We start from the raw sequence: 12,430 nt of genomic DNA, 5'->3' as shown, positions 1-12,430 counted from the left end.
AAATGCAGCAGGGGAAATAGGAAGAAGGCAGAAGGAGGAATAAACTTGAGTTCAGAGTAGCCACTCTTTTTCACAGTGGAATGGAAACTGGGTGAACTGCAATCTGTAGCTGAAGAGTGGAGAGAATCTTGACACAAGAGGTTTGTGTCAAGACTTGGGTCATCAGGGAAGTAGGTAGAAAAATTGGGAAATATTTACCACCCTTCTGACATGGCATGGCAGGAAACAGACAAAGAGGATTGTAGCTTCTAATCGCTTCTTTACCAGTTAGGGCTGAGCAACCTAGGTAGTAGAGATGTGAAGTCATGAAAGTCAAGTGCAACCACAGAAGTATCTATAGCCAAGTAGAGGTTGAAAGTAGAGTGTTACTGTATTGGATGGGTGTAGGGTCAGATTAAAGGACAGCAGTGTGGAGCGATAGATTCCTTCAGGAATCTTCCTGACATGTTGATGGTATGGACGGGTTGTTAGATTAGTTTCAGAGCCGACCAGATCAATGAGAGGAAATTTTAAGTGAGGCAAAGAGACACTTAGCTCCAGATGCCTGTCGGTATGGATTTGCAGGTAGCTGAGAAATTAAATATTGGACAATATGGACCTATTTTACACACACATCTAGCACAATGAGCCTTTCAACTGTCCATGTAATAAAGAAGGAAATAAAGAAAACACAAAATGTCAATAATGTTTTGTTTGTTGTTTATTTCCAGGCATGGTGAGGAAATTTTGATATTTGACAGAAACATCAAAAAGTGTCTTAAGGGTATTTTTCTCTCTTTATTCCTTCCTTATTTTCCTTTATTTCTTTATTTTATTTTAAAGTTTGACTACTTTTTGCCACTTTCTCTTCGTCTCACTTGTTTTTCTATTTTCAGTTTCACTGTCAAGACCAATTCCATTTCTCACTGGTCTCAATATGGGAATTAACTACAACTGTTCTAAAACTAAATGATGCTTACAGATCTGAGTATCTTTTCCCATCACAGCATTTTCAGTATGGTTTGTTCTATTGCAACTATGAATGCAGTAACAGGCAGACATAGTCATGCATACAAACATTCCATCTTTGCAGCAAAATGAAAGAAAGATATTAAAAAGAAAGGGAGACAAAATCTCATGTAACTTTCTTCTGACTCAGAAGAAACAGAATTGGAATTGGAAGGAATGGCAGAACTTATTTTACAAGTCTTTCTATTAACTAAATTTGACTCTTTTGTTTTCTTTCCTTTTTTTTTTTTTTTTAATGCTTGTCTTTGTGAGGGAGGAGTTAAAATCCACAATTTCATTCAAATGCATGGAAATTGAAATGACTTGATACATTCCAAGGAAAATCTCAATTTTGTTTTCAAAATCTGTCTTCAAGTCAATTCTTGGTGGCTTAATTTCAGAGAGATATTTAGATAATGGAATTGTCTTCATGGTTTCCAATGCTCTTACGATCTCATTGGAAAATTAGACACTGCTGAGGGATTTCTTTGAGGAAAGGTGGAAGTCAGTATGTGATCTCGGCACCCTGAAAGACAATTGAGGAACATATATTCTTTTAAAAAATGCTTGAATTGAGAAAATTTATGATGGAATTTGTTATTCCTTGGGCTGGTTGTTCTGATATCGACTGTAAAGTGATTTAAATTGTTCAGTCATAATACACTTCAGATATGAGTGATCTATACTTAGTTTCCTTTCATAATCCGTGGATGTATTGTTAGGTTATTGAGTAAGTAGAGTGCAATTAATCTAGACTTGTTTGACTGTCTATATTAGAATGAATTGTATAGTACCCTGGAAGGGCCTACTTTTGTCATTTGGAGAGGGTGTATACAGGAGTAGCTCAGAAAGACAGTTACATTGTAAACCACAAAAGTTAGCCTACTATAGGAGACTGGACTGATACTTTATGATTTACACTTAATCCTGGTGCCCATTCACAGGGTGTAGAGAAAATGTGGAACACCTGACGACATGTGGATGTTTTCAGTTTATATTTCCAGTACAATGCCCAAGTTAGTGGGAATCTAAATCACTAGCTTTCAAGTGTTTCACCATAAGGAGTTCCTTAAACTAGACAATGGTTCAAAGGGTGTGCATATTAGGCAGTCTAAGTATACCTGAATTTGCTTAAATATTTTAGTATATTTACACTGGTATTTGTTTATTTTTCTGTGATTGCTGTTTTTCAGGGTTTTACAGAGTCAAAATGGAGTATGAGAACAACACGGTAGTTAAAGAGTTTGTTCTGTAGGATTTCCTCAAACCCACAAAGTCCAGATGATTCTCTTCTTCTTCTTCCTGCTGTTCTATATGATAATTCTCCCAGGCAACATCCTTATCATTCTCACAATTCAAGGGGAGTCCCAACTGGGAACACCCATGTATTTTTTCCTGGCCAATTTGGCATTCTTGGACATCTGTTACTGTTGTGTGACCCCACCTAAAATGTTGGCTGACTTTTTCTCACACCATAAGACAATCTGCTACAATGCCTGTATGGCGCAGCTTTTCTTCCTCCACTTCCTGGGAGCAGCTGAAGCTTTCCTGCTCATGGCCATGGCCTATGACCGTTATGTAGCCATTTGCAAACCTTTTCACTACACCAGGCTTGTGAACAGGGCAGTATGCTATGTCCTGGTTGGAGCTTCATGGGCAGGGGGCTTCATCCACGGCATCACTCTATTTGCTCTCACCATTGCTCTCCCCTTCTGTGGCCCCAACATCCTGGACAACTTCTTCTGTGATGTCCATCAACTGGTTAAATTGGCCTGTGCTAATACTCACATAGTGGAACTTTTGATGTTTCTCAACAATGGAGTTGTCATTGTCATGTGCTTTGCACTTCTCCTCATCTCCTACACTGTCCTGCTGCTGAAGCTCCAGACACAGTCCTCCAAGGCAAAGAGCAAAATTGTTTCCACCTGTGTTTCCCACATCATTGTGGTTTTTGTCATGTGTGGCCCAGCTATGTATATCTATGTCTTACCCTTCCAAGCTGTCCCAATGGAAAAGGTTGTTGCTCTTTTCCATACAGTCATCTTCCCACTGACTAATCCCATGATCTATACCCTGTGTAACAAGGAGATCAGAAGCTCAGTGTGGAAGTTGGTCAGCAAATACATATTTACGTGTGGAAAAATAAAACAAACAAACAAACAAGTATTTTAAAGTAAATAAAACTGTTGTTGTTTTGTTTGTTAATACAGTTCTCTTAGGAACAACTCCATGTTGTACATTACGTAAGAGCATAATATATAATCAGTAATCTTTAAGTAATTTTCTTCCATCCAAAAGCCATAGGGTGATACTAATTACTGTATGGAATAATTTAGAGGAGAACCAAGCTGTGTAAAGGAATTGTATCAGTTGTACTATGAAGTTACTGTTAAAAATCTTTTTTTTTTTTTTTTTTTTGAGAAATAATCTGGTAGGTGTTGAGACTTTCTAGAATTATTAATGGACTTCTGGTTCTGATGCAGAGAGTCACAATGGTGCAAGCATGTTAATTCAAGATTTCAGTTTATAGTTGAACTTGAATGTTGATGCTGCCTCCCTGGAGGCATGACTGCCTCCCCTCTTCCATGGCTGCCTTTTAAATGAGTTGATTGCTTCCCCACAAAGGCACAATGTGTAAACTGCTGGATCACCTAGTTTGTAGGCAAGCTTTTGCTTCTCATAACAGCACAGGCAGTCCACTGCAATCTGAAATTGTTAAGTAAAAATCAAAGGCAATGTGGTCATGCTCTTACGGGAGGCATAGAATCATATGTTCAGATTGGAAGAGACCTTAAAGATCATCTAACTCCAAACCCTCTGCCATGGGCAGGGATGCCACCCTCTAGACCAAGTTGCTCAAAGCCCTATCCAACCTGGCCTTGAACACTTCCAGGGATGGGAAATCCACAACTCTTCAGGGCAACCTGTCCCAGTACCTCACCACACATTTATTGTATTGTTTATCTATACAGTTATAGACATCTGCAACATAGAATCCTATGGATTCCTAAGGATTCCTGCAAAAGGCATTTCTAGGGAGAAATTCAGCTAACACATTTTTAATTTCTACTTTGAGTTGAAATAAACTGTGCCTTAGATTTTTTCTGTCTTGGCCCTTACTTGCCCTGTAATTTACCTCTTGTTTTGTCTCTAAAGTAGAATTGGCCAAATAATTCCTTGTTGAGAAAAAATAATTCCTTTTGTTGAAAAATCAGGATTTCGGAGAACATGGTTTTCTTACTGAAGTATATATTCCATAGACAATGTAGATGCAGAATATGCTAAATATAGCTCCATCCACAAAGTCTGCAATAATATCCAAGAAGGCACTGCACCGTACAGAATCACAGAATGTCTGAGGTTGGGAGGGACCTCTTGAGATCATCTGGTCCAACCCCCCTGCCAAGCAGGATCACCTAGAGCACATTGCATAGGATGGCATCCAGGCAGGTTTTGAATATATCCAAAGGAGAGTCCACAACCTCTCTGGGCAGCCTGTTCCAGTGGTCTGTCACCCTCACAGTAAAAAAATGTTTCCTCATATTAAGCTGGAACTTTCTGTGTTTCAACTTGTGCCCGTTGTCTCTTGTCCTGTTGCTGGGCACCACTGAAAAGAGTCTGGCCCCATGCTCTTGACACCCTCCCTTCAGGTATTTGTACTCATAAGACCCACTCTCAGTCTTCTCCAAGCTAAAGAGGCCCAGCTCTCTCAGCCTCTCCTCATATGAGAGGTGCTCCACTCCCCTCATCATCTTTGTAGCCTTCTGCTGGACTTGCTCCAGGAGCTCCATGTCCCTCTTCTACTGGGGAGCCCATAACTGGATGCAGTACTCCAGGTAAAGCCTCACCAGGGCTGAGTAGAGCAGGAGGATCACCTCCCTCGACCTGCTAGCAACGCTCTTCCTAATGCACCCCAGGATACTGTTGTCCTTCTTGGCCACAAGGGCACATTGCTGGCTCATAGTTAACTTGCTGTCCACCAGGACTCCCAGATCCTTCTCTGCAGGCCTGTTTTCTAGCAGGTCAGCTCCCAGCCTGTACTGGTGCTTTGGGTTATTCCTCCATAGGTGCAGGACCCTGAACTTGCCCTTGCTGAACTTCATGATGTTCCTTACCAACCAATGCTCCAGCCTGTCAAGGACCCTCTGAATGGCAGCACAGCCCTCTGGGATATCAGCCACTCCTCTGAGCTTTGTGTTGTCAGCAAACTCACTGAGGTGCACTCTACTCCATCAACCAGGTCATTGACGAATAAATTGAACAGGACCGGACTTGATACGGACCCCTGGAGGACACCACTAGCTACAGGCCTCCAACTAGACTCAGTGTCACTGATCACAACCCTATGAGCTCTTCCATCCAGCCAGTGTACCTCACTGTCCACTCATCCACCCCATACTTCCTGAGCTTGCCTACGAATATGTTATGGGAGAGTGTCAAAAGCCTTACTGATATCAATGTAGACATCATCCACTGCTCTCCCCTCATCCACCCAGCTAGTCATTCCATCATAGAAGGCTATTGGGTTAGTCAAGTGTGATGTCCCCTTGGTGAACCCATGACTACTCCTGATCACTTCCTTCTCCTCCATGTGCTTGTACAGGTCATAGTGTTCTCAGTTCTTATGTAACACCATCTGTAGCATGCTCTAAATAACCAAATATAGTTGCCTGTAAAGTAGGATTTATTTTGTTGTTGCTGTTTATCCCCTTATTAACTATCTTCTGCATACCATTTGGCAAAAGAAAATTGTCAAGTTGAAAATTGACTTTTCTAAGGTCAGCTTTCTTTGCTGACCCCTTTCTGAGGTTGGTCTTCCTAGTTAGACCACTTTGAAGACAGCTTGATCCCCACTTGTGGGATTGGTTTGTTAGCTAGTGGTATTGGTTATCTTTTGAATATATGTATGTGCCTATAAGTAATCAATAATGAGTATATTTGCTATTTCACTAGCATTGTTTGTAATAACCTGTAATATTAGTATATATCCTTACTGCTTTATTACTGGCTGCTGCTATTGACTTTTTATATATAAACACATACAAATACACACACACTTGTTTTCCTGATAATAATTCATAATAGCTTGATAAATATATTTGTGTTATTAAACGCATGTATCCTTGCTAGCAGTGATTTGTAGTAACTTGTCATAAAGCAGAAAAACTTATGAATGAAAGCCCTTGGGTACTATGGAATCCTGCAAATCCACCTGTAGGGGCACGATGCTCAGGCCGAGTCTGCTGGAGGTTCTGACACCTTTGCTCTAGCACAAATCTACCAGAAAAAAGGAGAAGGCAAGGTCTCCAAGTCACCCATATCCATCGCTCTCTGTGCCCCCTCAGATGGATCCCCCCCAAGCTTAATTACAAGCTTACAATTAATTAATTACAATTTCCTATGAGATTGAGACGAGCAAAACAGAAGAGCATAACTAAGTCTCTTGAGACCATATGGTGAAAGACATTGGGAAAAACAGGAAGAGGGACTTCCAGTAACATGGAGAAGAATTACAACACCTGAAGATCTTCCCTGCTGCCATACCTCTTTTGCAGGGGGCAGAGACATCCTTCCCCCAAGGTGCTCTGTGAGCTGCTCACATACATGCTGTGGAAAAGAGACGGCAGATTCAGCAGTCACAATCCTTAAAGAGGTCTGTGCCCTTCACCAAAAGCAGGTGGAGATTGCAGTTGGAAATAGGAAGGATGTCTCCTAAACTGGAGATGCACAAAAGAAGACAGAACAGGAAAAGACACCCTCTTTCACCCAAGGGAAGGTATATGAGCCAGGGAACCACAAAAAAAAAAGGCCCTAAACAGCCTGAACAAGGAATACTCAAGCCACAATGTCCTTCAAAGCTGCAGAAAGGTCAGGAAAGATGAAATGGTAGCCGCTCTCCAGGGTGCGCTTTGGTACCACTTTCTGGCCCTCCAACAACATAACAGCGCGCTCGACCCCAAAGACAGCTCGCACGGCCCAGGCAGGCACTGGCAGTAGCGCTGGGCGTCCCAGGGCTGCAGCAAACTCCTGAGTGAAGGTGCTGTTGGAGGTGGCAGGAGAAGATGGGGAGACACCATTAAAGACCCCTTGCAGGCACTCATTCTCCAGGGCATGACATATGATCCCAGCCAGGTCCTGAATGTGGATCCACGGGAATGGCTGGTGCCCAGACCCTATGGGGCCTCCCAGTCCTAGCCAGAATGGCCAGAGCATCTGAGAGATTGCGCCACCACCTCGGCCCAGCACTACACCTGTGGAAAGAACAGAGTGAGACAGGGACCCTCTCCAGCCCCAGACCTACAGCCAGGAGACAATCCTTAGAGGGCTGGACCTGAGACCGCACTCCAACAAGAAGAGATACGTAATCCAATGCACTTCTCCCACCCCTTCCCCTCATGCCCCAGCTCCAAAGCAGAGCCACTCCAGACACGCACGATGTCCCATCTTACCAGATCTCACCAGAACACCACGAGTTGGACCCTCAGGGATGAGAGCTGCAGCTTCCCAGGAGCTCACCAGGCGCGAGAAGAAGTCAAAATTCCCCCCAGGGCTATCCTCAGTATACTCAGCTGTGGGGCTAGGGCGGTAATAGCCTAGGGGTATAACAGCAAACAGCAGGTTGGGGTTGAATCCCACCATCAGCTGTCCCTCTTCTCCCCAACCCTTATCCCTGTCTCCAGGGACATCCTCATATGAACAGCACAAGGTTTTGAACTACAAATGCGCTCTGCAGCTTCAACAGGATGTGCTAGTATTCCAGTCAAGATGGCAATCCATGAATCAAATGCACCAGCAAACAAGGCACTGAGCTGGCTGCATAGAAAAGAGCTTCCTGCCTGTCGTAAATGCTAACCTGCAGCAGCTTCAAAGCCTGTAGGAAGCAGAAATGCAAAGCTGGAGAGGTATGGGGGGATTCAGCTGAGTCCTTGCTTAGATAACTTGGTTCTACAGATGCCTTAAGGCTTTCACAGGGAAAAGGTCCTGTCCTAATGCCACCAAATGAAAGCATGAGGACCCAAATTCCTCTCCAGTACAAAAAAGGCTGACCAAGCCTTTCCTAAACACAGTGATGCTGATGGCAATAAAGCTGGCATTTCAAGGCAAGACATATTTTCCACAGAAACATGCTTCTGTCTGGAGGTACACCTCTCCTCATCAGCATGAGGCACGCTGGGCCCAACCAATACCTACGCCGGTGACGACGACCCAAGCACTGGGTGGCTGGTCAGCATCAGCAATGGCTTTGGCCAAGGTCTTGGTGGTTTCAACTCGGCTGCTGATAACTTCCTTGCAGAAAGCATCACCCCATCTGGAAAACGGAGAGCCACTCATACTTCCCATCAGGATATGCCAGGAAACAATAGCCCCAGGGGGAGCCCCCACGGTCACCTCACAAGCACAGGAGATGTCACATAAATTCCCCCCACCCCAGAGTAGGAGGAGGACATAGAATATTACTACTTAAACATATGGTAACTGTGGGAGAACGCAGCTCACCATTTCCCAAAAAAGGCTGTAGGTTTTGGATGCCCTTAGGGCAAACACATCAGAAAATGTGGGCACCAAAGCTGTGTGAATTCTCCTCAAACACCTGGAAGAGGCATTTCCAAAAACACCCTCAGCAATACAAGAACAACTTCCACAGTCCATTTTGGTTCTGATTTTATCTAGGCATATTATTAAGTATTATCTAAGCATAGGCATCTGGTGCTTTTTTGGATGTATGCAACTATTTTGCCTGGCCTCCCCCTGTCAGTCCAGAAGGAAATCTGTCTTTCAAAATTCTCCGGGGACTTAACAGGCCTACAGAAATGTTCTGGATACCTGAAGACCCAGAAGTCAACAGCCAGGGAACCCAGGTTGTCCTTTCTGGACACCCTACTCCCTTGCCAGACCCATTCCACATTTTCTGACAACATTGGGCTGTCTTGCCTTCACGTTGTCCCCGCAACACTATGGGAGATCAATTTACCTGCGGAAAGGGTTGAGGACATTCTCACCAGCCAAGTTCACCACTGCATCGCACTGGGGCAATCCAAGGCGGGACAACTCTTCCTAGGAAGGGGTAACAGAGACATCACACACCCAGCCTACCCTCTTCTCAAGCCTTCCCAACAACAAAGCAGGATGAGCTCCCAAGACACCCAGCCAGTTCCTTCCTGACCCTTGTAAACACTGCCTGTTGCACAAGCATGAATGGAGAACATTTTGCTCTTTGGAGCTGCAGCAGTACCCACCCCAACTGACCACAACCAGTACAGCGCCTAGGAGCTGCAGGGTACATCAGTGGGAAACAGTTTGCCCACTACAAATTCCCTGCATGCCGCACCAGGTAGGCTTGTTCCTCAGCCTTGAAATGGTCTTCCTTCTGTAATCACTCTTATTTCGTACCCAGCTGATGCGATCCTTGCCCGCTTGTCGAGAGACATGGGTCACCTCATGACCATGGCTCTGAAGCAAATGGGTCAGAGCTCTGCCCACAAATCCAGTCCCACCGCCTGTGAAAAAGACAGGATATTAGAGACCAGAAACAGCTCGCAAAGCTAGCACAGGAGTTCCTGTTACCATGGCCATCCTCCCAGGGTACACCACTGGGCCCTGATCACCCTCTCCCCAGCCCTCCTACTGCAGGCCTCCACCACCCCCCATACCCTGGCTCCATGCACTGCATCCTATCCCCTCACGGTGCCTGGATCCCAACTGCTACACGCACCATGCTGAATCACGCAGGACATCAAGGTGCTCAAGCGTGTCTAGAAAAGGGCAATGAAGCTCATGAGGGGTCTGGAGAACAAGTCTCACAAGGAGGGGCTGAGGGAGCTGGGGTTGTTCAGCCTGGAGAAGAGGAGGCTCAGGAGTGACCTTAGTGCTCTCTACAGGTACCTTAAAGGAGGCTGTAGCGAGGTGGGGATTGGTCTGTTCTCCCACGTGCCTGGTGACAGGATGAGGGGGAATGGGCTCAAGTTGCGCCAGGGTAGATTTAGGTTGTATATTAGGAAAAATTTCTTTACTGAAAGGGTTGTTAGGCATTGGAATAGGCTGCTCAGGGAAGTGGTTGAGTCACCATCCCTGGAAGTCTTTAAAAGACGTTTAGATGTTGAGCTTAGTGATACGGTTTAGTGGAGGACTTGTTAGTGTTAGGTCAGAGGTTGGACTAGGTGATCTTGGAGGTCTCTTCCAACCTAAATGATCCTGTGATTCTGTGAATCCAGGCCCAGGCCCCCCCCATTTCCAAACCACAACTCCCTCAGAGCTCCTGCAGCCACCCCTGCGCCCTACGGCTCCCCGGGGACCCCCGCTCAGCACCAACCGCCCCCCCCCCCGGCAATTCCCTAAGCAGCGCCCACAACTAACGGCGCGCCGGAAGCCCCCGCCCCGCACTCACCCACCAGCACCCGCATGGCTGCCCGGCTGCGCATGCGCAACCGCTCCCTCCCGGCGAGTGCAGTCGGTCACCCTCCCGCCCGCGGTGTCCCAGCGCGTACAGTTCTCCACCCCGCTGGGGGATCCTTAAAGGGCCAGCGTGCTCCGGGCGCTGACGGGAGGTGTTTAGGCGGGAACGGGACCAAGAATGGCAGGCACCCGCCGGGGGTGACGGGTCCTGTGGTGGGAAGATGGCGACGGAGAAACGGCTGCCGTGAGCCCGGCGGGCGTTCGGGAATGTGCGGCCCCCCCCAACCCAAAGCTAGTGGAACGCGGGTTAGCATGATACAGGTGACGCCTATGGGAAGAATGCGATGAAATGAGAGTGTGGCCACCTATTAACTTAAACAGTGAATGAGGCAGAAATTACGGGTGTTGCATGGAGAGGTAAGAAAGGAATCTGGGTAACAACAGCGAATTGGCTTTGGAGATGGAGAAACTCTGAGTTTGGCCTTGGGGTGATGTGGCCAGTGAAACAGTTGGGAGCTTATGTTGAATGTCTGCATTAGAAAGCAGTAAAGAGTGAAAACAATAACCCTGGGGGGGAATTCACTCACCAACCACCGGCACTGTCGACAGGACTGTCATAAAATCATAGAAACACAAGGTGGAAAGGACCTTCAAGATCATCTAGTCCAACCGTTCTCCTATCACCAGTACTACCCGCTAAGCTACTAAATCATATCGACATCATGCCCTCAAGGTGGAACTGCTGCGTGCAAAGAGCTGCTTGCCAGCCAGGTCTTGTCACCTCCAACAGCTGCAGTGAGTGTCTTGCTCTCCTGAGCAGGGATCTCGGACCAGAAGCCTTGACTCATGTCAGAGCTCTGCCCAGATGCATGTGTTTGTGAATAGAAATTGCCATCTACTGCCATAGACATCAACTTGGTAAATGGAACCTACAATGTATGCCACTGAGTAGTGGTGTTTTGTGCCTGCAATTGCCCTGTTCCCAGCTTCCCTGGGACAGCTGTGTTACAGACAGGGAGCCTCTTGGACTGGAAACAAGCCCATTTCCAAACTTTTTATGATCCAGGCATGAAACTGGATTTACCCAACAAGAAACAGGTACCTGCTGCAGGTACACTCTGCCTGGCATTGTGACTTGCTAAGTATTACCTCACCTTGATCACTTGAATATATGGCCTAAATTTCAGCATGCTTCACTACAATGTATTTGTCTAACTGAGGTGGGGTATCATAGCTTTGCTTTGTATAAGCAATACATATGCATACAGTAGCTGGAAGTGGTGAGCCATGACAAACAGGACAATGTGAACAGGATGTGAACAACCTTGGATCAGTGAGTGACAGGAGAGCATCTGAAACTGCTGCAATGACATCATCATGAACTCATCTGATTTGTGGCCTGGACAAGCATCTGGCAATAAAATAAAATAAAATAAAATAAAATAAAATAAAATAAAATAAATCTGTAGTAAATATGGGAGGGTAACATTTCTACTTGGATGACTGACAGTGCTCTAGTTCTCCCTGTGTCCCCTGTGTCTGTGAGGGCTGCATGTCACAACTCAGAGCTAAAGTCAGAGTCTTTCTGCTCTACGCTTCCTCTTGCTGTTCAGTTTCATTCCAGAGGTCCTGCACTGTAGCCCCTGGCCATTTCTCTCTTTGTCTTGAGGGCCTCGGTGTGCCCAACCATTTGTATACTTCATTTCCCAAGCTCATTACCAACCCACCAGAAAGCTGAAGTTCTTTGTTCCCTTCCTGTTGTCACTGTGTGAATGTGTTTCTGTGTTAGAAGAAAGGCCTTGCAAAGGCAAAGAGTGAAAAATATTCAACTGGTACCACAGACTTGTAATGACTCACAGAAATAGTGGATAGGTACTAACCAGAGATTTCATAGGGTTGGGAAATTACATTTCTCTATGCCAAAAATACTTTTCTTTAATCAAGACTTTATCTACAATGTCTGAAAAATTTTCCCTCATGAAAGGAAAAAAAAAAAGAAAAAGAAAAAGAAAGAGAAAAAGGAGAGTAAATCCAAATCCCTTATGCTTTA

The 12,430-nt window shown here is 45.4% G+C and overlaps 2 protein-coding genes across 3 annotated transcripts; one reads left to right on the top strand and one right to left on the bottom strand.

Annotated features, from left to right (window-relative positions):
- Positions 1-668: 668 nt before the first annotated feature.
- On the top strand, positions 669-3,159 carry LOC121059811 (olfactory receptor 4N5-like). Its single transcript, XM_040536967.1, is given in 2 exon segments — positions 669-2,234; positions 2,237-3,159. Coding segments are annotated over 2 exon segments (960 nt in total). The 5' UTR covers positions 669-2,197.
- Positions 3,154-10,467, bottom strand: SDR39U1 (short chain dehydrogenase/reductase family 39U member 1). Of its 2 annotated transcripts, none has more exons than XM_040536968.1 (6): positions 10,373-10,467; positions 9,379-9,485; positions 8,960-9,042; positions 8,175-8,296; positions 7,437-7,580; positions 3,154-7,238 (listed from the first exon to the last, which is right to left on the bottom strand). In XM_040536968.1, the coding sequence occupies exons 1-6, from the start codon at positions 10,404-10,406 to the stop codon at positions 6,823-6,825; spliced, it is 906 nt and encodes a 301-aa protein (XP_040392902.1). In that variant the 5' UTR covers positions 10,407-10,467; the 3' UTR covers positions 3,154-6,822. The 2 variants fall into 2 exon arrangements, with proteins under 2 accessions (XP_040392902.1, XP_040392903.1); XM_040536969.1 differs by lacking the exon at positions 10,373-10,467 and adding an exon at positions 9,701-9,835.
- Between the last annotated feature and the right edge of the window lie 1,963 nt (positions 10,468-12,430).

This window comes from Cygnus olor, chromosome 25 (assembly GCF_009769625.2).
Source record: "Cygnus olor isolate bCygOlo1 chromosome 25, bCygOlo1.pri.v2, whole genome shotgun sequence".
NCBI classification, from domain to species: Eukaryota; Metazoa; Chordata; class Aves; order Anseriformes; family Anatidae; genus Cygnus; species Cygnus olor.
This window is presented reverse-complemented; position numbering and strand designations above follow the sequence as displayed.